At 39.2% G+C, this 24,018-nt stretch overlaps 1 protein-coding gene across 12 annotated transcripts in view; it reads right to left on the bottom strand.

Annotated features, from left to right (window-relative positions):
* MED12L (mediator complex subunit 12L) overlaps positions 1–24,018 on the bottom strand; it is a 377,954-nt gene that overhangs the window by 314,172 nt on the left and 39,764 nt on the right. For 7 of the 12 annotated variants that reach the window (XR_009185439.2, XR_011648586.1, XM_058295148.2 and 4 more), the window contains 4 exons: positions 11,524–11,628; positions 6,638–6,829; positions 5,270–5,302; positions 2,101–2,260 (listed from right to left, as the gene is read on the bottom strand). Coding sequence is in view for 9 of the 12 variants with exons in the window: in XM_058295148.2 (XP_058151131.1) it covers positions 2,101–2,260; positions 5,270–5,302; positions 6,638–6,829; positions 11,524–11,628 (490 nt within the window). In the remaining 3 variants the exon portion in view is untranslated. The remainder of the gene's footprint in view (positions 1–2,100; positions 2,261–5,269; positions 5,303–6,637; positions 6,830–11,523; positions 11,629–24,018) is intronic. The other 5 variants (XR_011648585.1, XM_058295150.2, XM_058295151.2 and 2 more) reach the window with 1 other exon arrangement.

The following is a 24,018-nucleotide window of genomic DNA, read 5'->3' as shown; positions in this document are numbered from 1 at the left end:
ACTGATGGTTTTTTAAGTTTCTAGGATTACAAATTGGGGAAATATATATATGTCTCTCTCTCTCTCACACACACACACACATACACACACACACCCCACATAAATATTTAGGCCCAATTACTGACTGATTTATTTTAAAAATGACTGAACACGTACAGTGTGCCAAGTGCTTTCCTAAACAGAGATCCAGCAATGAACAAATCTAAGTTTCTCACAAAGCATCCATTGAAGCTGGGAGTGTATAGAAATAGATGATCAATAAATTAAAATATGACATTCAGTGGTATGAAGAGTATGAAGTAAAATATAGCAGCAAAAGCAGACAGAGCGGCGGGAAATGATACTTTGGCTGGAGTGGCCAGGAAGGCTTTTCTGAGAAGTGCCGTCTCGGTAGAATGCAGCTGAGGGAGGGGGCAGGCCCCGGGGTGTCTTAGGGGGCCGAGAGGGAACAGCTTCCCAGGTCAAGGCCCTGAGGTCAGAAAGTGTGGAGATCGCAGGTGTTAGCTGAGGAACACACCTGTGTGAACAGGATCAGAAAGGGTCCACTGCGACAGCACACGCTGCGCTGCGTAGCCGCAGTGCAAGTAGGAAGAAGCTGTCAGATTTGTGTTATGTTCTGAACGTAACGCTGACAGGACCGCTGAAGGGCTGAATGTGGACTTTTGAAAGAAAGATAAAAGTCCAGGATGACAAAATGTTTTCTGGCTTTACCCACCTGGTAGACAGATATAACATTTATTAAGAAAAGGAAGTCTGAGGGAGGAGTGAGTTTTGGGATGGCATTTATGAACATTTTTTTTTAATACAGTTCATTTTGGCTTTGTTTGAAGGCTCATGAGATAATGTTGAATTCAAGGTGGCAGCCACAGAATTCAGAACACTTTTTTTTAAGCTGTCATGCTTAGGCTGGCCTGCCCCCTCCCCGTCATCAGCATCAGGAGCCCCCTCTCTTCCCACCCACTTTACCCCCGAGCTCACCATGTACTGCCTGGAATCAGAAGACACTGGTACTTTCCATCCCTGCTCCCCAGAGCTTTGTAGTTGGGTTCTACCTCATAAAATCCATTCCACAGAGATTACCTGCATCTAACCTTTAAACAGCCATCTTTACTTATAATCCTAATTTAGCCTCATTTCTCTTATAAAGCACGTTTAAGCCCTACCTATCTCAAGCAGTCACTGCCTAGTCACCAACGGAAGTGAAGACTGACTAAAAATAGTTTCCTTCAGTTCATTCAACAAAGTCCCACCGTGGGCCACACCATCCCGGGCACTGGGGATTTGGTAGTGGATACGGCAAAGCCCCTTGTATTTTAGCATATGTGGGTGAATGTATAGACATCGGGAAAGTAACGGACACAAACATATTGTTAAAAAATAATTTCAGATGGTGAAAAGTGCCTGTGAATAAAGTAACAACCCAAGAGAACGTGGCTGGGAGGAGAGGGGAAGAGGCGGGGCTGTTTAGCCAGGTGGTTGGAGAAAAGCCTCTGAGAAAAGGATATCTGAGCCAAAGCATCACTGAAGAGGAGATGTGCGGAAGCACTGAGGAGGGGGCGAGTTGACCTATTACGAGGGAGGGAAGAAAGGCAGGAGTGGCTGGGACACAGTCGGGAGAAGGGATGAGGCACAGATGGTCCAGGTGACCACAGTAAGGGGGCTGGACTTTTATTCTGAGTGTAATAAGAAATTATTGTAAAGCTATAAAGAGCGACACGGCATCGGGATATGACCTGATTTAGCCTTAAAGATCACCCAGGCTGTGGTGTGGAAACTAGAATGTAAGGAGCCAAAGGAAAAGTGGGGAGATCAGTTTGGAGGCTGCCACTCCATCCGGGCGAGAGGGGCTGGTGGCTTAAGCCAGCGTTTTAACAGCTGCAGAGGTGGAAAGTGCCCAGATGGAGGAGCTATCCTGGAGGAGGCAGGCTCTTGGGACTGGGTAAACAAAGGTAAGTTCCCCAGTCCACCCTCATGGGACTCTTGGGCTAACCATGGGCCTCCTCGGTACTCACGAGGCTGGGTTGTGAATAGAAGAAGCAGGCAACAATGACTTGCAGAATTAGTAATGAAATGTAAAATACATTATTCTGCCTCACTTACCCAAATTGGGATCAGTAGCCTGACGTTTCTTAATTTTAGCTTCAGAAATAGCAGAATAATAGGCACAAGTCATCTTGATCAGCCACGTTGCTCGAACCATTGGCACTGAATATTTAGCTAAATATGCAAAAACATCCTCTTTTTTACTAAGGATGGGAACCTAAAAAGAAATAACATACTCATTACAATCATAAACTGTGTTCATCACTAGACGAACCTAAAGAAAGGGGAAGCAAAGGAAAGAGAATGTAAGCAAACACATTGTCTGCTTGCTATAAGAAAGTATACCACAGACAAGATTTTCAAATAATACATTCACTTAAATAGAGAGAGAGAACATTTTAAGCAAGGTTTCTATGTTTAGCACATTGGTAAAGGAACTTCATCTATTGTGTTTTCTTATTTATAAAAACCAATTATTATCAAATTCAGATGCTGAAAGTTACTCATCTTATCAACAAAGTAGGGAGAAATAATTTTATGACTGTTCTCCAGAGTTTCTCAAAATTAGAGGGGGAAGATCAATTGAGAAACTATCCCCACTCTACATTTTATCAGGGAACACCTTTCTGCATAAAGCTTTCTGACTGTAGCACTTCACAAGAATAAATTTCCAGAAAGCTTCTAAAAGCGCCTTTAGCCCAAAATTTAAACAGAGGCTAAAATGATGGATCAGTGAATCTGCCTAATAAACACTGAGCTAGAAATAGCTGGGTAATTAATTCACTCATTGAAAGTAGGCACTTGAGGCAGTTAATTATTTCTTCTAGACCACAAAGGTACTATTTAGCAAATTAGTATCCCAATGTACCACTGAATAGTTTGAAAGAGTTAATTCATTCTCCTAGAACCCCTCATAAATAATCCTAGGAATAGTGCGTTCACCTATGCAATCTACTCCATTTATGGAGAGAGAGAGAGAAACAGTAACAAAGAGTGCATTGGCTGGGCTGTGTCAGGACGCGAGCAGTGAGACTGACAGATAGGGACACACCTGTACCAGGGATAAGCACCTCTGTGCTCCATGCTGGCCCTAGTCTGTTTAATCAGTGCAACACTCCCAGGTCTTGAGCTGTGATAACAAGTTGGTCCACCTCACAGGGTGGTTGTAAATGAATCAAAATTAAAGCTATCATTTTTTGACAGCCAGGCTCAAGGATTTCTCCATGTCAATCAAAGTGCTTATAAGCTGTGGGCTTGACCCCCTGCCTCGAGGACCGGGAGGCCACAACCACTGACATCAAGAAGCCTGGTCTCTCTGCCCCAAGCACTTGCTTGGCCAAATAACATTTTGGTTGAAAACCTAGGCTTCAAACCAGCCAATGGATTCACAGAATATAATTTTTCTCTTAGTTGGTCATATCCTTATTTATACAGAGAATTTTGCATCATGTTGCAAATTTTACTATCCATGCACTTGGTATAGAGTATGATCCTAGAATTAAAAGGTAAGCATTTTTTTAACAAGGTCTCTAAGAGCAAACTATTTCATCTAGTCCTTATCAAAGAACCATCAAGCTGTTCCAATGCCAAAGGAAAAGCTGCCTAGGTTCGACCTTGATATGTATCCATATACTGTATTTTAAGAGCAATTTAAGGACTTTCGAGTCATGTACAGCTCCTGCCTTGGGTGCTGACTTTAAAGCAAAGACCCCAGGATAGAGGCAACTACATTGCATAAACATAACTAAAAGGAAGATGAAAGTCATTAGGCAAAGCTGTAAGGCTTCCTCTGACTGCAGACCTTGGTGATAACATTTTAACAAGAAACTTGCATGAAAATTTCGCCTACAAGGCACAACCTTCATGCAGCATAAGGCTCTGGGCTTAATGACTATTGTTTAAGCCACAGCAGGAGAAGCACAGGTTTAAATATTTAGTTACAAGACCTGAGCTACTGCTTTTCACTAGAACAATTAGTATGATATCAGTGGGTTAATCTTTAGCTGTCAAAGTCAGGTTGTCTCTCATACAAATATACTAAAAGGTTACGAGATATAGAAGTAAAAAATAGGCAAACGCAAAGTAAAGTTAGTGTCTCCAAAGAATCATCAGTAATAGATGCCTAAAGTAATTCTTCTGAACAGCAACTGAGAAGAGGAAAAAGTATGAAAAGTTCAGATGAAACAGCAAACAAACCAAGTCACAAGTCTTACACTAACAGCACAAAGCAAACCTCTATCTCACTGACCCTAAGAGAACTGGTTACTAAAATAAAGGGCTTAAGAATTCAGAAGAACAACATATTGTGAAGGAAGTTATTTAATTAAGGAAGAAGGCATATATTGATGGTTTTGCTAAATCTGTCATTTTGGCCAATTCCGGGAGGAATTAGTTATACTAAACAAAGTATAACTTCCTTACAGTGATAGACTGCATTTTCACTGAAGACACCATCTGAATTCAACACGTAACCTACACAATCACTTAGCAGTGTTTGGTTTCTAAATCAAGCTAGAGCTGCACCTAAGTACCAGGAGAAAATTAAGACAACTATCATGTATTGATTTTCCATCCACAAAAGGGTTGCCCTCCTTCCGCTTTGAATCCTTCCTCCTTGGATACAAATTACCACCAGCATCCTCTGTTTGCTAAGCTGGGCTAGAGGCAAATGGAAATCCCATAGACCACTGTAATCAAAGTTACCTAAAGATAACACGTCCGACTAGTGAACTGTTCAAGAGCTAGGAGGATATCCCCAGAAACAAGAAGTCTCCTTTTCCAAATCCCAGCTATCACCATGATTAAATTAAAAGGCTCTTGATGGGCCATTGTTGACCTCTCTGTGGCTAAATACTTGGGGCAGTGTGGAGCTCTATTTTAACAGAAAACCAGGTAAAGAAACCTAATCCACCCCATACCAGAAAATATTTTATACTTTAGATCAGAGCTGGAAGATGACCTGGGATCTTAACTGGAAAATCAAGGTTTTCTGCCCTGTGAGATGTCACAGAAGAACACAAGAAATTAAAGAAAGATTTTTTTTTAATATAAATAACATGCAGAGATTGTAATCCTTTACCCAACAGTGAAAAGACCTTTTGCCATCTCAAAAGGATGATACGCTGGGTGGAGGAAAGGAACACTGAAATGCCCAAGAAATGAATACTTCAATGTTTGTATAAAGAAAACAACTTTACCTTTGCAAAGAATGAATGGCAGGGCTTACCTGAGGAACACCTGACTTGGCCAGAGGCAGCTCCTAATAAAGAAAGAAGAACAATGGCTAATACACCACACTACAATTCATCTCCCTCCTAAAGGAGAGAGACCACTACATCCCTAAAGTAAGGGCATCAATTCCTCACCAGTATTCACTTTCAGGAAACATCCAAAAATGCATTCTAAAGACTTATTAAAAAGGAAAACAGAGAAAGATATCAGGCTGGCTACATGGGAATTGAACACGGAGGAGATGTACTGTTAATAGAAAGCCATAAAATATTGACGTGTGCCCTTTGACTTATATGGCCTTCAGATACAATTCCTAGACCACAGAGGGACCACAAAGTAAATATTCACCACTGGAAAAGAAATGCTAAACAATCCAGCCTGTGCTGAGACAGTGACACTGAGTGGTAAGAGGTGGTTATGCTTTTGTGCTTTTTTAAGGATTTCTGGTGTTTTTAACCAGCATAACACAATGCTATGACATAAGGCTAGATAAAGCCAAAGGAAGTTACAGGCACAATTTTCAAAGAGCTGATTTAGAAAACAAGCAAATATACAAAGGAGCTTTCCCCTAAAGCTGGTCCTGTGCCATGCTGGTTACTGAAAACTAAATAAAAGGAATAAGAAGATGGGCATCCCTAAAGCTACGGGGCGCTTCAGGGGAGAGAAGAAAAGACCTATGTGATTATTTGAAAGGTATGCAAGAAGTCAGAGCTCAAAACCAAAGAGGGAGGTTTCCAGCTTGTTACATAAAACTCAAAGTACATTTTATTTAGTTTGGACTATAAAACTGTTGAGAACCTGTGTATTATTTCTCATTTCAGGAAAATGATTAAAGGTATAGATTATTAAACAGCCTTCCTACCAAAAATGCTCTAATCTATCTATAAGCTTTCCCATATTGTTCTAAAACTTTTCAAAGACCAAGCACATACAGAATCACAATCTTTATCTCATTTAGTAGGAAGAATTATCATGAAGCATGAAGATGGTTACTTTTAAAGACAGGGAAATAACCTCAAAGCAAGGATCTCTTTAACACATCTTAGACTTCCTAACCTAAGAAAACTGATAACATAATAGGAAAAAAAGGAAATCTCATTGCCTGTTCTTGATTTAAACATTTTGTCTACCTAACATCCATACAAACTGCTTCCTGTGTATATTGTTTAGGTTTAATCTTAACCACCATGTGCAACCAAAATAAAGGGGAAAACAAGCATATATGCAGCACACATCTGGTGCAGCATATCTACGCTGGGTTTCGGAGAGGATTGGGGAAGAGAAATATATACCTGTACATTCTCCCAAACATGTTCACTTTTATAAGATCATATTTTAATACAACATAAGAAACACTTAATACCTTTTTTGCCAAAATAGCAAGTGGTTTATTTCCTGCTAAGTCAGAGAACCAACTATGAATTGCACTCTGGGATCGAGCAGTAACCAGCCAATAATTATCTTTAGCATTAACTTGTGGTTTCTTCTTTCCGGTGTCCTGGAAAGTGTTAAGCTTTAGTTTCTCAGCTAAAATACTACTAAAATAAGCTCCAATCTGTGGAAACAAGAGGAAAAAGAAAAGAAAAAGAAAACGCTTAAAGACTCATAAACAAATATCTTAGTAATGCATATTAACATTTTGTCTTTATTATTTTAATTGAAAATATCATATAGCCCATCACAAAATAAAGGACAATTTAAGTCCCTGAAACCAAGAGTTGTGATTTTCCTTATATTAACACAAATGCAAAAATTCACAATTACCTTTGTTCCACTATTAACAAGAAGTTCATTTTGTGTGACCTATCTTTAAAAAAAAGATAATAAAAAAATAAAATAAACATTTAAAAAAAATAGTTCAAGGAAAAAAGAAGAGCGTTTGGAAATCTCTGATTATGATATTAATTACATCCTGAATAAATTTCAAGAGAATGAGGTCTGCTTTAATCCTCAGCTGCACTTACTCCTTTTCATATTGCACACCCATACGGAGAGAATATTTGCCTAAGAGGTGTTGCATACAAGAGCAGAAAAGGTAGTAATCACACAATAACTGTTCTTTGTCTTGTTCATCATAATAGCACATATTTTTGGAAAGGAAATTCTGTATTTACTAAGTGCTTTTAAATAGAGTCTAGAGAAATTTAGTTTATTTAAATGGAAAATTACAAAAGGTTCAATTAAATTAGATATTCGACATTTTTGATTGTTTGCCAAGTTCGTAAGCACAAGTATTTCGGGAGAAAGCCAGTATTACATGCTCTGAATGAAGCAAAGGGGCAGACAGCTTCTGTGAATTACTGTAACATTTTATATCAACCAAGGTAAAAGATGGTAAAGGGAGGGAGAGAAAGACAGGAAGGAAGGGAAAGAAAGGGTGAGAATAAAATGATATCTAAAAGTTAAGGGAATCTATAGAAAACCTGCTGGAATTTTAATGAATCCTAAGCAAGCATCACATGTCATCCCCTGGGAATTCTCTAATAATCTGAAGCAGTAAGTAATTTCTAATAAAAACCCCCAAACAAGCTCAGCAAACAGTGGCAACCATGATTAAAATAAAATACCCACCCTGTCAAACCGGAAGAATCATCAACTTAGTACCCTCACAAGTCAATAGGCAACTGGCCTAGAAGCTGGAACACAGCTGTAAGCAATAGCCAAGTTTATCTACTTGGGTAAAAATCTGGTACAACTTTTTTAAAAATGAGAACTGGCATTCCTTGATTCTTGTGATTTGTGTATGATATTAAAAATAAAAATAATCTTTTTTTGGAGTCTTAGTCTTACAGGGGGTAATCAAAATTACAGTAATTAGAAAAAGAAAAGGAGTCTGATTTTTTTTTTCAAACTTCATTGTGTTTTTTTTAAAGCAAACATTTCTAGAATGTCCAAACAAACAGGGAATAAAGTGCAAAAATTTAAGCAAAACCGGAATGTTAGGAATCAAGCAGTCAATGACAGCCAAATGTTTAATATTACATTTCTCAACTGATAGTTGGTCTTTGAAACAAGGGCACAAAACACCTACCTCTACACGTTGTTTTATTTTTAAAAGTATCTAATTTCAATTCTTTATGACCTTTTTAATCATAATTTTTAAAAGGTATGAACATTTTTCTAAAAAAGAAAAAAATGTTTTATAATTATACTTTCTTGTATGTACTGAATAACAGCAAAGGAACATGGTGACATTGCAATTACATTTTAATTTCTGCTAACAAATCTCATGAACACATGCATACTGTAAACAAACTCAAAATTCCTGAGAAAGCAAAAAAGGAAAATCACCTCTTAGGGCTCAGAAATTGAAAAAAAAAAAAAAAAAAAAATCATAACTTGAAATTTTATTGTAACAGATATACATTCATATTTTTTCAAAATCAAAAAGTATATAAAAAGGTAAAAATGCTTATTCCCGAGTCCTCAATGCCTACTTCCAGGTAACCACTCCAATTAGTTCCTTGTGGGTCATTCCACTATATCTATGACTACACATGGGCAAACACAAACATCTTATTTCTCTCGTTTTCTTGTATATAGCTCATTATGCACACTTAGCAAATGTCTGAGAGCTTTTCATATCAGCACATGGATGGTGACCTTATTCATTTTTATAAACACATAATAATGTACGGTATGGATGCTGCATTTTACTTCATCAGGTCCTTATTAATGGGCATTTAGAGTTTGTTCTAATGTTTTGTTTTTACAAATCATGTTAAAAGAACTGCCTTTCACATTTGTTATTTCACACATATGCAGTTACAACTTTTGGACAAATTTCCTAAATCTGAACCGTTGAATCACAAGATGTATGTTTCTGCAATTTTAATAAGTATTGCCAAATTACCATCCATAAGGTATATACCAACATATACACCATATACAACATATACACTCTTGGTATACCAAGAGATAAGGTTTAATTTCAAACTTGTTTCCATCAGTTCTAAACTATTTTGAAAATAATTCTTTTGAAAAGAAAATGAAATATTGTTTAAGAACTACACCATAGTTCATACACTCCACATTTATAAGGTCAAATCCGCCCCCAGAAGGCTTTTAATCCTTGAGTAAATCTCATAGGAAGGGTGGTAACAGCAAAAATTGCAATGAATGCTATTTTCATTTATTCAGTTACTTAAATTGACATAAAACTCGATACAACTCTGAAAACAATTTGGCAACTGGTATCTAGAGATATAAAGCATTCACACCATTGACTAACATAATTCTGAGAATTGATATTAAAAAACAAAAGCTGTATGTTCAAATATGACATCTTTACAAATAACCACAAGAAAATGGCAACATACTAACTGTTCTATACTTGAAGTTTCAATTATAGCATATAAATGATGGAATATTATCTATGAATTATGACATAAATGAATACTTCAGCCACAAGGGGTAGTGTTTACAAAATAATGAGACCTTGTTAAAAAAAAAAAACCACAAAATCACATAGTTTTGGTTGTAATGTTTTTAAAAAGAAAGGCATATAAAGATTGGAAACAGACTAAATTGAAAACACTGTATTGGATAGATGGGACAATCTGGAAAAAAAAACACTCCATTTTCTTTCAGTTTAAATATTTCAGTTGACAGTGTAACAAAGTGTCAGTTATATAAGTGTCCGCGTGTACATTTACACACATAGAAAAAGACCTGGGAGGATACACAATCATTTAAACTATGATAATCTCCACAGAGAAGGAAGTGTGGAAATTCTTCTGTTTGATATCTTTTTATTTGTATGTAGGATGTTTTTCATTGAAAATGATTAAAAATATTTTAATATTCAAAAAATAAAAAGAATGAAAAAAATCAAACCCTAAAACACTACAAACAAAAGCAAATAATCCTCTGATACACTTAAATACTAACATAACCACAAGGAAAAAGATATTTCAATCAAGAAATTTCTGAACACATCCTTAGTGGGATTTAGTCTAAGGAAAAAAGTATGTTAGAAAATCGTAAATTTTATAAAGAACTTTTGTTGTTGGAGTGGCACTGGTATAACTTATTCTGAAACCATTTAATGTGTATTGTGAGAGAAGGCAAATGAGTAAATTTGTTAATATTACTGAGAACCAGGGTTCTCACTCTGGGAGAAGGAAAGATACAAAGATGGAATGGGAAAAGGTAAGGAAGAACCCTGTGGTATTGGGTTAGAAGTGGTGGTAAAATATAAATTTTAAAATATAGATAAAAATATCTACGTATGTTTCTCATATCTGTCCACTGAAAGACCTGGAAGCAGTGGTACCCCACCAGCAGTGAGTATGCCTCACATCGAGATCCAGGTTGCAGTATGGAAAGGACAAGATAAACCTGGAATATCTTAATGTGCCAAAAAAAGTAAGACGATACTGATACAACCCGGACATGTCAAAAGCACCCAGACACCAGGTTAAAGGGCCTCCACTAGTCAAATATGGGATAATCTGAGCATCAAAAAGAGAAATGAAGATAAGAGATTAGAAAACAATGAATCTTAAAAAGATACTAAAAATGGTGGTGGACAGGAAAACTTTTACAAAGAAATGCCAACTAATAACTGATGAGGATGACAATTTTGTAACCATCAATAAAATAAACCATTCAGCAAGAATCATTAATTGATGCAAAAAAATCATGACATTTTATTGGCAAATAGGCTGTCCATATGCTGTCAAAGTATCACCTTGTAGAGATTTCTAAAAGGAAAAGTTACTTTTACAATGCAGAGAGATGGCAGATACCACCTTCATCAAGTGATCAAACTTAGGATAACCAGTAACAGGAAAAACTGGCTTTGCATGCCTCCTGATATGATGCAAGAGGAATGACAATATATCACTCATGTAGTCTTCTTACCAAAAATGTGTAACACGAAGCCTATCATGAGAAAACAATGAAACAAATTTAGAATATATGACTAGAATGTAAGACAAATACCTGACCTACACTCTAAAATGGGTGTCATGGGGAAGAAAAACAAAACAAAAACAAAACAGTGCTGGAGGCTGGGGAGGGAAATGATAACCTTCTAGATTAAGAAAGACTGAAGAGACATGTCAACCAAATACAATGCATGACCCCTGATTGACTACTGGGGGTAGGACAGCTCTGCAGGATATCTGGGTTATTGTGGATATACTCTGTGATTTAAATGCTAATTTATCAATGTTAAATATCTATCAAGGGTGTCACATACACACACTTTTTCAGAAACTTTAGGAAAAATACAATTAGTGTTACCTTTGATGGATTAATTACAATATTTCTGGCTGAACCATGTTCATCTCCAGTGAAGGCCGGCTGATTGTTAAAGCCTTGCTTTACATTCACAGCAGTAAGTTCATCCTGTTCAAGAGAAGATATTGATCAACCAGAAAGATATAAAAGCTTCAACCTAATCCAACCTATTGCAGCCCGAGAATGTCTAATTTTGCTATACTCTATAGAAGAGAATTGTTGACAGCACACCAAGTCAAAGAAACCAGAAATGGAAATTTAAAATCCAATATATTCAGGTCTGTAGAGGTAACTTCTAGTTTACTGGAAACATAGGGACTAGAAGAACAAGTTTAAACAACTCCATGAAGAAACGAACAAACACAGAATGATGCAAGACATTCTACAAGACAACTGGTATGGGTTCTTCAAGAGGTCAAGCAGGCAGAAGTGGGTGAAGGACAAGACTGTCTTAGATTCAAAGATATTACAGAAACATAACCATGAAATACCATCCAAGAAACTTCACTGGATGCCATATTGGGGGGTTGGAGGGAAGTAACAATAAAATGCATTTGAGGAACATTTGGAGAAATACAAATGTAGATTAATACCAGGTGACATTATAAATTATTAATTTTATTTGGATTGATAATTACATTTTGGTTATATAATAGAACATCCTTATTCTTAAATGCTACTTCCTGAGGTATTTAGGGGTAAAGTGTATATATAAAGAGAAAGTAAAGGTGGTAAAATGTTAACAACTGTTGACGACTCTAGGTGTAGGGTATAGGGATGTCTATTATACTACTCTTATCCTTTCTGTAAGTTTGAAAATTTTCAACTAAGTTAGGAAAAGAAAAAAAAATTTCCCCACAGACACATAAAATAATAGAATTTTTAAGCTAGAATGGCTTCTAGAGCCCTTTCCAGACACCCCCCACCTCACCAGCACTAATATATAATATCCCTATATTATGTTCAAGAAAACTGTGTCAATCAAATTACCCAAGTCTCCATATTGAGTTAAAGACAGAAATGAACAGTTCCTGGAAGCGGATGTGGCTCAACTGATAGAGCATCCACCTACCATATGGAGGGTCCAGGGTTCGATACCCAGGGCCTCCTGACCCGTGTGGTGAGCTGGCCCACATGCAGTGCTGCCATGTGCAAGGAGTGCCTTGGCCATGCAGGGCGCCCCCACGTAGGGAAGCCCCACACACAAGGAGCGCGCCCCACAAGGAGAGCCGCCCTACACAAAGAAAGTGCAGCCCGCCGAGGAGTGGCACTGCACACATGGAGAGATGACGCAACGAGAAAGAGACACAGTTTCACGGTGCTGCCTGACAATGTAAGCGGACGCAGAACACACAGCAAATGGACACAGAGAGCAGACCACCAAGGGGGAGATGGGGAGAGAAATAAATAAAATAAATCTTAAAAAAAAAAAAAAAAAGAACAGTTCCTAGGCACAAGTTTCACCATTAAAGCCACAAAACACTCTGACCTACAAATGAAGGACAGTTTAAAGCCTGCAAAGTTCTTTCATACATTTTGGCTCACTTGATCTTTACAGCTCTGAGATAGATGGTGGGCACGTATCTCCATGCCTATCTTAGAGATGAGAATAGTGAGGCTCAACAGGCTAATTGTGCCAGGACAGTCACTGGATAGAGCTAGCACTGAAAGCCTCTCTTCTAAGTTCTACACTAGGAAGAGAAACTTCAAGATGACACACCACCAGAGAACAAATGCCACAAGAAAATCTGATCTAAAAACATGTAGCTACAATTTCTACTCTCCTTAAAAAGATCTACAGGACAGATATTAGAAAACTTTTTTCCCCAAGGTCACAACATACCAAAAATAGCCCATGACTAAAACACAAAAAAAAACCTGCCCTACCCAGATTATAGTGAGTTATGGTACTAAATCCTAACATAGAAACATGAAAGAATAAGAGGAAGAGGTTTGAGTATAGGACGCTACTACTTCTCCTCCAAGCCAAGGAACAGGTTTAGTGGCAGTTGGGATAATGGTAGCCAAAGCACTAGAATGAGAACATATGCTTCTTCTTCATCAATGATTGCTTTAAGTTTAAAATGGGGGCGGGCGGGAGGGATATCGATTGATCAAAATCACTGCTATGATTCATCAGGAAGTGTTAGAGCAAAATAGTTTATGACTTGCAAGCACCTGTCCAAAGTCTTAAAAGTTCACCCTGGCTGAGAACCAAGGTCTCCTGGAGATGTGCCATGTAACTTAACTTAATTGTGTGTACTTGTACTTATACATTGGCTGGCCACTGTTTGGCGGGCTTTCAGAGGATTCTGTTTTAAGAAATTTAGCTCTATAGTAATCAAGCTTCCTCCAAGCTCGCAAGGTCACTGATATCATGACATGCATATCAGAAGACATCTCAAACTGCTCTCCAATTTTCAAATTAATTATTTGAATTATTTGAAAATCTAGGACAAAACTATATAATGTATATTTTAAGTCAGAAAGGTTTTAGGCAACTTAAATGAAGAGAGCATACTAATGAAATTTCTGTAGTCTCAGCCTAATAATGTAGGGGCATGGATGGGCTCATGAACGGAATCAGAAGAGAAAATTGAATTTCTTTCTTTGAGTTACCATCAGCGTATTATAAGAAACATTAATTGAGTAACAGTGTATGTTTTTACTAAAAATACATTCTGGTTTAATCAAGAGGAAATGTGTGAGGTTTTTAGGAGCAGTTCGTTTCATTTAGGGTTCCTTTGCTTTCTATTCTCAAACAAACACCAACTCTGTTAGTGGCTAAGCTGTATTTGACTGCTAACCATCGGCCCGGTGAGACATGTCCGTCACGCACACAAACACAGAATTCCCAGAAGAAAAAGAAAACATAACCATGGTTACATGTTTACCCACTACATGTCAGAATTCCCTCAAAGTAGAATTCACATAGGTATTGCTGGGAGTATTGAGCTCTGATCATTCTTTTTTAATCGTGCATTCTAAGTTTGAAGAAAATACATCCAGAATCTGATCACGTCCCACCACACTGCTCTCACCAGATCTGGGCACCATCTCAGGCTCAGATACATAGGCAAAGGCCCTACCTGGTCTCTTGGTTTCTACCCTTACCCCCCTCCCCTGAAGGCCATTTTCAACACAGGAGCCAGAGGGAGCCTTTTAAGACTAACGTGAGATAATATCACTCCTGCAATAACTCCCCAATTTAATAATAAAATAACCTGCAATAACTCCCCATTTTACTCAGAGTGCTGACCAAAGACCCTACGACAGCCTATAAGTCTCTATGTGATCTGGCCATTACCACTCTGATCTCATCCTGACCAGTCCCCTTACTCACTCTACCCCACCCACACTGGTCTCCTTGAGGATCCACAGCCAGGCCGGCTCCAAGTTTTCTAGCCTCAGGGCATTTGCCCTGTCTGTTCCCATTGCCTAGACTGTTCTTTCCTTTGGTGTCCCCACCGTCAACTCCCTGACTGCTTTAAGCCTTTTCCCAAATTTCATGTTCCCAATGAGAAATCTGATAATTCTATTTAAACTTGGAACTGCCCACCGCATTCCCTTCAACAAGAGTACTCCTTCTCTAATAATACAGTACAATCATCACCTAAAACACCAAATAGTTTCATTTATTATATGTAGTGTCTGGCTCCCCCAGTAGAAGGTAAGGTCCACGAGACGAGGGATCTTTGTTTCACCCACTGGTACACAGCAGATAAGTCAATAAATATTTGCTACAAGAATAATGAAAGAAAGCCTGTTTTGAACAATTGCCATGAGCGTACGCTAAGTAACTATTCTAGGACTCCGGGTTCTGTAATTTCATCGGCATTTATGATTAGCTCCATTTAGTTTCACCCAGAGTGGGAGTACTTACCCAAACCAATGCATCATCTTTAAAACAAGTATTTCCTAAAACCCTTTTTCCTGGTCTGAAATGAAATTCATAGGTAACTTACCTGTGCCAGTATTTTTTTTCTAAAGACCAATACAATGCCCACATTCTAAAATTTTAAAAATAATAAAAGGAAAGTAAGTTGTAATCAAATTACTTCAAAAATTAATGCTCAGGGTTGGCCCAGTCATGATCACAATAGCAAAGCAAGACACTTCAGGGCTCTGTCACCACAGAAGCTTTTAACAACAACCAGCAGGAACTGGTAGAATCATCTTTCTTTGGGCTCCAGGAAACAGTGAAAGGATGGCAGAAGAGGGGAAGTGCCAAATCGAGAAAAAAAGTTTCTGAAAAGTGGTAGGATCTATGGTGCCCTGGATGGCCCCTCCGCCTGCCCTTGTTCCCAGTGCAGTTTCCTGATCCTGGTTCCAGAGACACAGAGTGGTCCCAGTGTACATTCTGGGAGCAGGACTGTCTGGATCAACCTGTCCAATGAGTGGCCTGAGGGAGTCACTGCCCCAGAATTTGCAGAAAGCAGCTTGGAGAGCTGTCCTACAGAATGCTACAGGAGGCAGTCAAGTCCTGAGACTGGGATGAGGGACTGCTGGCTGTAGAAGATACAGCGCACTGCCTAGGATTCTGAGAAAACTGCTTCCTGGGGAAGCGGGAACCTTTGTAAATGGGGAATTCCTAGTGAATTCCTATGGTTTTGGCCTGGAACTATTACCACACAAAGACTGGAAAAGTTGCCTGTTTTTTTATCTTCTTGTGTTTTGTTAGCTCTTGGCATTCAAGGAAACTCTATCATAACACTAGCTTGATAAAAGGGTAAGGAACAGATGCTAGAGTCTATATTTCAGCAATAACATTAAAGTATCAAAATATCCATGTTTCAACAAATATTACAAAACAGAAAGTGCAACAGAAAGCAATGGCCCAAGTATAGGAGAAAATTAAAGTATTAGAAACCATCAACAAGGATGACCTGACCTGGGAGATACCAGACAAAGACTTTTAAAAAATGGTACTAGGAGTGGATGTAGCTCAGAGTTGAATGCCTGCTTCCCAGGTTCAACCCCCGGTACTTCCTTTAAAAAAAAAAAAATTGGTACTAAACATGCTCAAAGAACTAAAGGAAAACATGGACAAAAAAATCAGGAAAATGACAGATTAACACAAATAGAATATCAATAAAGAGACGGAAATTATGAAAGGAAGCAGAGCTGAAGGCAACAGTAACAGAAATTTTTAATTCCCTAAAGAGATTAAAAGCAGATTAGAAGTAGCAGAAGAAAGAATCAGTAAACTTGAAGATGAGACTATTGAAATCATTGAGTCATAGGCACAGAATAAAGAATGAAAAGTGAACAGAGCCTGAGAAACCTGTGGAACACAATCAAGACTACCAATTACTCACTGTGAGAATCCCATAGGGAAAAGAAAGGGGCAGAAAGAATATATAAGGAAATAATGGCAGAAAACTTCCCAAAATTAACAAGAGACATGAATATACACATCCAAAACACTCAACAAACCCCAAACAGGATAAACCCAAACAGACCCGCAACATGGCATAATTGGAAATTGTCTAATTCCAAATATGGAAAGAATTCTGAAAGCCACAAAATAGAAAGCAACATGTCATGTACAAGGGAGCCTCAGTAAGAGTAAGTGCCATCAGAAGCCACCGAGGGAAGCGGATGGGGCTCAAGTGACTGGGTTCCTGTCTACCACAGGGGAAGCCCTGGGTTCAATTCCTGGGGCCTCCTGGTGAAGGCAAGCTAGCCCGCGCCGTGGAGAGCTGATGACCTGTGCCACAGAGAGCTGACACAGCAAGATGATGCAACAAAAGAGGAGAGACAATGAGAAACGCAGCAGACCAGGGAGCTGAGGTGGCTCAAGTGACTGAGTGCCTCTCTCCCATATCGGAGGTGCCAGGATCGGTTCCAGGTGCCTCCTAAAGAGAAGACAAGGAGACACAGAAGAACACATAGCAGGGCGGCGGACTTGGCCCAGTGGTTAGGGCATCCGTCTACCACATGGGAGGTCTGCGGTTCAAATCCCGGGCCTCCTTGACCCGTGTGCAGCTGGCCCATGCACAGTGCTGATGCGCGCAAGGAATGCCGTGCCACACAGGGGTGTCCCCCGAGTAGGGGAGCCCCACGCGCAAGGAGTGCGCCCCATAAGGAGAGCCTCCCAGCACGAAAGAAAGTGCAGCCTGCCCAGGAATGGCGCCGCCCACATGGAGAGCTGACACAACATGATGACTCAGCAAAACAAAACACAGATTCCCATGCCACTGACAACAACAGACGTGGACAAAGAAGATGCAGCAAATAGACACAGAGAACAGACAACCGGGGTGGGGTGGGAAGAGAGAAATAAATAAATATATCTTTAAAAAAAAAAAAAAAGAACAAATATCAAATGGACAGAGAGCAGAGAATGCGCGCAGGCAGCGGGCAGGGCAGGGAGCAGAATAAAGTTTTTAAAAAAGAAGCCATCAAAGCAAGAAGGGAATGGGATGTCATATTTAAAGAACTGAAAGAAAAAAAAAATGCCACCCAAGAATTCTCTATCCAGCAAAACTGTCTTTCAAAAATGAAGGAAAATTAAAGCATTCCCAGATAAACAAGAGCGGAAGCAGTCCACCACCACTAGTCTGGTTCTATAACAGATGTTAAAGAGGGTTCTGCATGTTGAAAGAAAGGACAATAGGAGGTAAGAGTCTCATGAAGAAATAAAGATCATCAGTGAGGGTAACAGCAGGTAAATATAAATCCCAGTACCACTGGATTTTTGGTTTGTAACTCCATTTTTTACTGCCTACAGGATCTAAATGGCAAATGGATAAAATGTAATGATGCATCAGCAGTTTGGGTCTCATAATGTAAAGACATGTAATTTATGACAAAAAAAACTACATAAAAGCGGGGGGTACAGAGGGGTATAGGAACACTGCACTGTTGAAGTTAAGTTAGTATAAAGAAAAGGAGGTTGTTATGGATTAGGACGCTAAACTTAAGCCGGCAATAACTACAAAGAAAACTTCAGAGAATATGCAAGTACACTGAGACAGAAATTTGAGTACAGGCTGCTGGAAACACGGAGCAAGGGGAATGGGGAGTTAATGGAAAATGAGTCCAGCTGTTTCCCCAAGTTTTAGTAACAGAAGGTGGTGAACAATCTGCAATACTGTAAGTATGATTAATCTAATTGAATGGTATGCCTGCCTGGAAGTAATCGAGATGGGCAAAGTATATACTATATATATGTTTTCACAATTAAAAAAAAAAAAAAGCAACTGAAGTGACAATGAAAATTAAATGCAACACATCATCCGGGATGGAATAAAGCAAGGGAGGAAAAAAGGCTCAGGGTGACATTATTAGAACATAAGAAAAAATAGGGATACAGATTTTAAACTTTGTATCAATGTTAAATTGCTTGAAACTTGATAATTGCACTTAAAGGTGGTTAAGTAAGAGAATATCCTTGTTCTTAGGAAATGTACATGTCAGTATTAAGTGTTTAAGGAGCATGAGGCATATGACCTACACTCAAGTGTTCAGAAAATGGATTCATAAGTAGACAGATAGGTAGACAGAATGATATGGCAGATGTGGCAGAAAGTTAAAATTGGTGGATCTGGTTATATGGGGGGTAGGGACAGAGTTATGTTGCGTTCTCTGTATGGGGTCTGTATTATTTTTGCAACTGTCCTAAGTTTGAACATACTTCAAAATTTTAAAAAAAAATTAAATATTCAAGCATACTATATTAGACCCTTGCTACTTAAAAGTATGGTCCAGGGACCACTGGGATTGGCATCACCTGGAAGCATGTTAGAAATTCAGTATCTCAGCCCCTCCTCCTTCAATCAAAAAGTGAATTTTAACTAAGCCCAAGATGATTCTCATGGGCACATTAAACTTCAAGAAATGGACCCTTAGGAGACATAAAGAAGTTATAAAATGTTTGTTCCTTTTCTTAGAATCACCATAGGACAGTAACTACAAAATGACACTAATACAGGTGTGTTGTACTGCCATTTCAAATATCAGGAACAGCATGACATGCATTTTCTGAAATGGTAAAAATCTGTTGGTAAAGTTTCAAACTAGCAAAATAAAATCTCCCAATATATTAAGACTCAACAGTTATATTCCTCAGAAACCCAGTGTATATGCAATGTATATTAAAATCACCCATAAAATTTTATTTCAGCACATATATAAAACACATTCACAAGAGCTAGAGGGGAAAAAAATAAATGCTGAAGTTTCAGCGGCACACTGAAAAATCCAGTGGGACACAGGACAATTCTTCACTGAGGCCAACTGTCAGTCTGCACCTGGAAGAGATCTAGCACACCTGAATTCACCCACTAAATGGTGACGGCATCCCGATCGTCTGGACAACAAACGACTGCCTCCAAAGATCGCAGCACTCCTACTGAGAACCACAGACCTAGAGTGACAGCTTTTACCTTTGAGAGCCCTGATTCTCAAAGGGGCTTTGAAGGCCCCAGGTTTAAAAAACACTGAGCTTCACACTGTGAGGCACAAGTCAGAGTCCTGCCCCGTGGTGAGGATGTTTCGAATCCAACTTAATGCAGGCGGTCCTACGTGGTTACAAGTGGACATGGAGCTGACATATGTGCAAGGATGGAAATAGAAATGTACAGAGGAGACAGAGGAGCTCAGTGGCTAAGAGCCCAGAGTCTGCAATCAGGATGAATCTGAACTCCAGCTCCATTTAAGGGCAACTCTAGCCAACCTCTGAAGCTGTTTCTTTGTCTCCACTCCAAAATACAGGAATGCTAATCATTTTTACAAAATCTCCATTTACACTTTGAAAATCAAGGGAGGTTAATTAACTTGCCCAAGGTCACATGGTGGTAAAGAACACAAACCCAGATTCTGAAAAGTCCATGGTCCTCACCATCACATCATATGAAAATGACTGGCAATTAATATCACTGTTATAATATTATTCATGTCCTATTTCCAGTTCAGGACAGTGATAACTTGAAGCTTGGGCAGCACTCAAAGAGACATAAAAAGCTCTGCTTCAGAAATTAAAAGGGCCCTGAACTTAGGCAGCAGTTCTCAAACTTTTGCAAGCATCGGGAACCCCTGGAGGGCTTGTTAAAGCACAGCTTGTGGCCCCAATCCCAGAGTATCTAATTCAGTAGGTCTGGGGTGGTGCCCAAGATTCTGAATTTCTAATAAATTCCCAGTTAATAGTGATCCTGGGATCACAGTTTGAAAACCACTGGCATAAAGATTTAGGGTTTCTGGCTTTGTAGAGAACCAGAGCTTCCATGTCCATCCTCAGTGCTGACCCGCTAAGCTGGAATGTCCCATCTTAGCTCAGAAGCAGGAGGTCCCATGAAGGAAAGTGTGGTAATTCTCTGCTACACCCTCTCCCCCCACTATAAACGCTATAAACTACAAATACAAAACCATACACACACACACACACACACACACACACGGATCCAGGAAGGAAACTAGTATATAAAGTTTCCCTTTCACTCTAATTTCCCATAGACCCTCAATGAATAAAACAATAATTACATCAGGAAGCAAACAGTCAAAACAGAACCTTGGAAGTCACTCTATTTTAAATTTGCTGGTACGAAACTTTAGAGCCGCTTCCTAGAGGAACTAACTCAACCAAATTAAAAACCCAAAGCACTACAACCAAACGATGCACCCTGATGGTTTATTTCCTGAAAGTTTCTGCAAAGGGTGAAAGTTAAATGGCAAGAATTCATACAATGAGTTAAGAATAAGAACCCAATTCCAGAGAGTATTATTACTGTTGCTTAGACAGGGTTCATCAAACTCCAGCAATGTGCCACAGACCCTTTTAAAGGAAAAGCATTCTCTCCAACATGAGGATTCTAAAGACCCCAGCGTGGGAAACTGAGCTGGAACATGGATACCTAACGGCATTAGGCAGCTTGAAGAGATTCAGAACAGGAGGTAATATGTGTTTCATGAACTCAAATAACAAACTTTTATCACACCGTGCTCTAAAGACCTTTGCCAAGTCTAATCAGACAAAAACAGAAAGGAGAGAGTCCAGATTTTGGAACAGCATGCCTCTAAACTCCCCAAGCCAGAATTTATAAGGGACACAAAGAGCTTCCCTTTGCTAGCCTTGAAACTTTTTAAAAGCTTTTTCAAAATAAAAGAGGGTGACAACCACCAAAATTCTTATAATGCCTTTCCTCCACAGAGATTAAACTTGTCCAGAATACCTAGTCAACAATTCTTCTGAGAGAACCATCAGTCGCTCCTCACTACCGCTACTCTGCAAAGCTGAGACAATGAAGACCCCAAAAACTTGAGGGCACACCCAAACCATCACAGGGTCTCATTCCCAGGCCTTGGCTCTGCAGTTTTCAACTTTTCCCAGTAAAAGGGACTCCTTTTTAAAGGTCAAAAAAGCTCTCACTATAAAGTATTTTTTAACTCTAGGGGCTTGGCAGGGGGATGACAATGAATTCAGTGATAGCCTTAGATGTATTTGTTCATCATTAACAGAACCCAAGGCAGAACAGTGGTACGTTCATGTGCGAGACATAATACATACTCATCCAAAAAGACAATACCAGCCGGGAATATGAATCACATGCTCTGTCCTCACCCTGGGGCCTGAGGCAGGCAGCTGCACATGGACTTCAACAGGTTTACAACAGAACTGGTCCCAAAGTTCCCTGAACATGAAGGGAAAAGGAGGACTCACACTTCTTGTCATAAAATAACACGTCTTAGAAACAATTCTAAGAGACAAACAGAAGCAAAAGCCTGGAAAATGGTTCAAGTTAATATGGAAGGTTAACTCTGCATTTTCATATTCCATACTGATACAAAAATCAGACCTTTTATACTTTGGGTAAACTCCAAAATGCGTTCATAAATCTCATGCATTTACCTCGAACCTCAGGGAATGACCTTATTTTTTGGATCGCTTTCAAAGCAATCTTCTAATTCCAATAAAATGTTTCATCGGGAAAGTGAAAACATTTTGGTCCTAGTTTGGAAAGTGCTTAAGCCCTTTCTCCCTCACACACACACAAAAAAAAACAGTTTAGCACAATTTTCTATGACCATCTCAAAAGCAGATAATAACCACATGACAGCACACACATAGGTACATACACACACTTAACTGCCTCCCTCCAGGTAATTGTAAGAGCCTACAGCCTCAACATCTAATACAAAGGCTATGTGTAGAAACTCCCAATTTTCTCAGTCACTCCCATCTAACAGACTAACCCAATGGCAGTTCAATAAATTGGACAGAAATGTCCACCAGGGATGATACTACCACAGAGGTAGAAAAATATTTCTTCTATGCACTAGTCAGGCAGGCTGTGTTAGCTAGGGTCTTACCCAATTCTAACAAACAAAACTGAAAAATACCAATCACAGAACTATTTTTTCCTATCCTTGTCTATCATTTCCCCCAAAAGCAGTCTCTCAGATCCCAGATGATGTCTGTAGACCCCAGTTTGAGAAAATGGGCTATAATAAACCCCATCATGGATGTATTTAATGGTCATTAGGCAGTGCTTCCAGTTAGCAGATAAAAATGACCCATATTGTAAAGGAATAATCTTTCACTCCTCATACCTCTTCATTAACCAGTTCTATCCATACTTCCCTCAAAACACATCTCACATTTATCCCTTCCTTTATAATACCACAGCCACCCTCAAAACTGCAGCAACTGTCACAGAGGGCCCTGACCACTTCCCCCCACACGTCCCTTCCTCTGTCCAGACTTCTGCCTCCAATCCAGCCTGCTCACTGGTCGCAGACGAAATCTTCCAGAAACAAGGCTTTTGTCTGTACTCCCCCCCTATTCAAAACCTCAGAAGGCTTACCACTTTTTTTTTTCCCAGGAAGAGGTAAAGAATGGAAGCATGTTGTACAGCACTGTACAGATACCCCAAAAACACCTCTAGTCTTCTTTCCACCCACTCTGACCCCTAGTCAAAATACAGTTGCTCTGGACTGGCATTCAAAGCCTTGGACAGTCAAGCTCTGTTTTCCAGCCTTGTTCCCATTCTAAGTACTAGAATCATATGGATCCGAGTTTGAATGCAAAGCTCTCACCAGCTCTGCAGCCAAGGTTAACTGCCTGCTCTGTACCTAAATCACTTCATTTGAAATGAGACAAGAGTAAGTCAGTGGGCTGAGGCTACATGAGAGAGAATGTGCAGAGTTTAGCACAGTGCTTGGCCCATGTAAACTGCCCTATAAAGAGAGCTACCATTTTTACAGCTATCTTTTATTTTCATATTGTCATTTCTACATGACTATTAAATGCCATCTCAAACACATTATCTTTTCAACCTCTCAGCCTTCCATTATGCCATTCTCAACACCTGAAGAGCATTATCATGAAGTCTTTTCAAGCCACACTCAGGCCACCCTACATTCATTCATTCAACAAATAACTAAGCACAGAACACCGTGCTAAGTGCTAGGAATCTGTAGTGAGCAAACTGCAATTATGAAAAATGCCCCCAAAGAGAAGAGCCTCCTACTTTAAGCATACATAATTTGGGCTTAACC

Source organism: Dasypus novemcinctus, chromosome 4, assembly GCF_030445035.2.
Source record: "Dasypus novemcinctus isolate mDasNov1 chromosome 4, mDasNov1.1.hap2, whole genome shotgun sequence".
NCBI classification, from domain to species: Eukaryota; Metazoa; Chordata; class Mammalia; order Cingulata; family Dasypodidae; genus Dasypus; species Dasypus novemcinctus.
The sequence above is the reverse complement of the archived record's forward strand: the minus strand, read 5'-3'. Positions and strand labels throughout refer to the sequence as shown.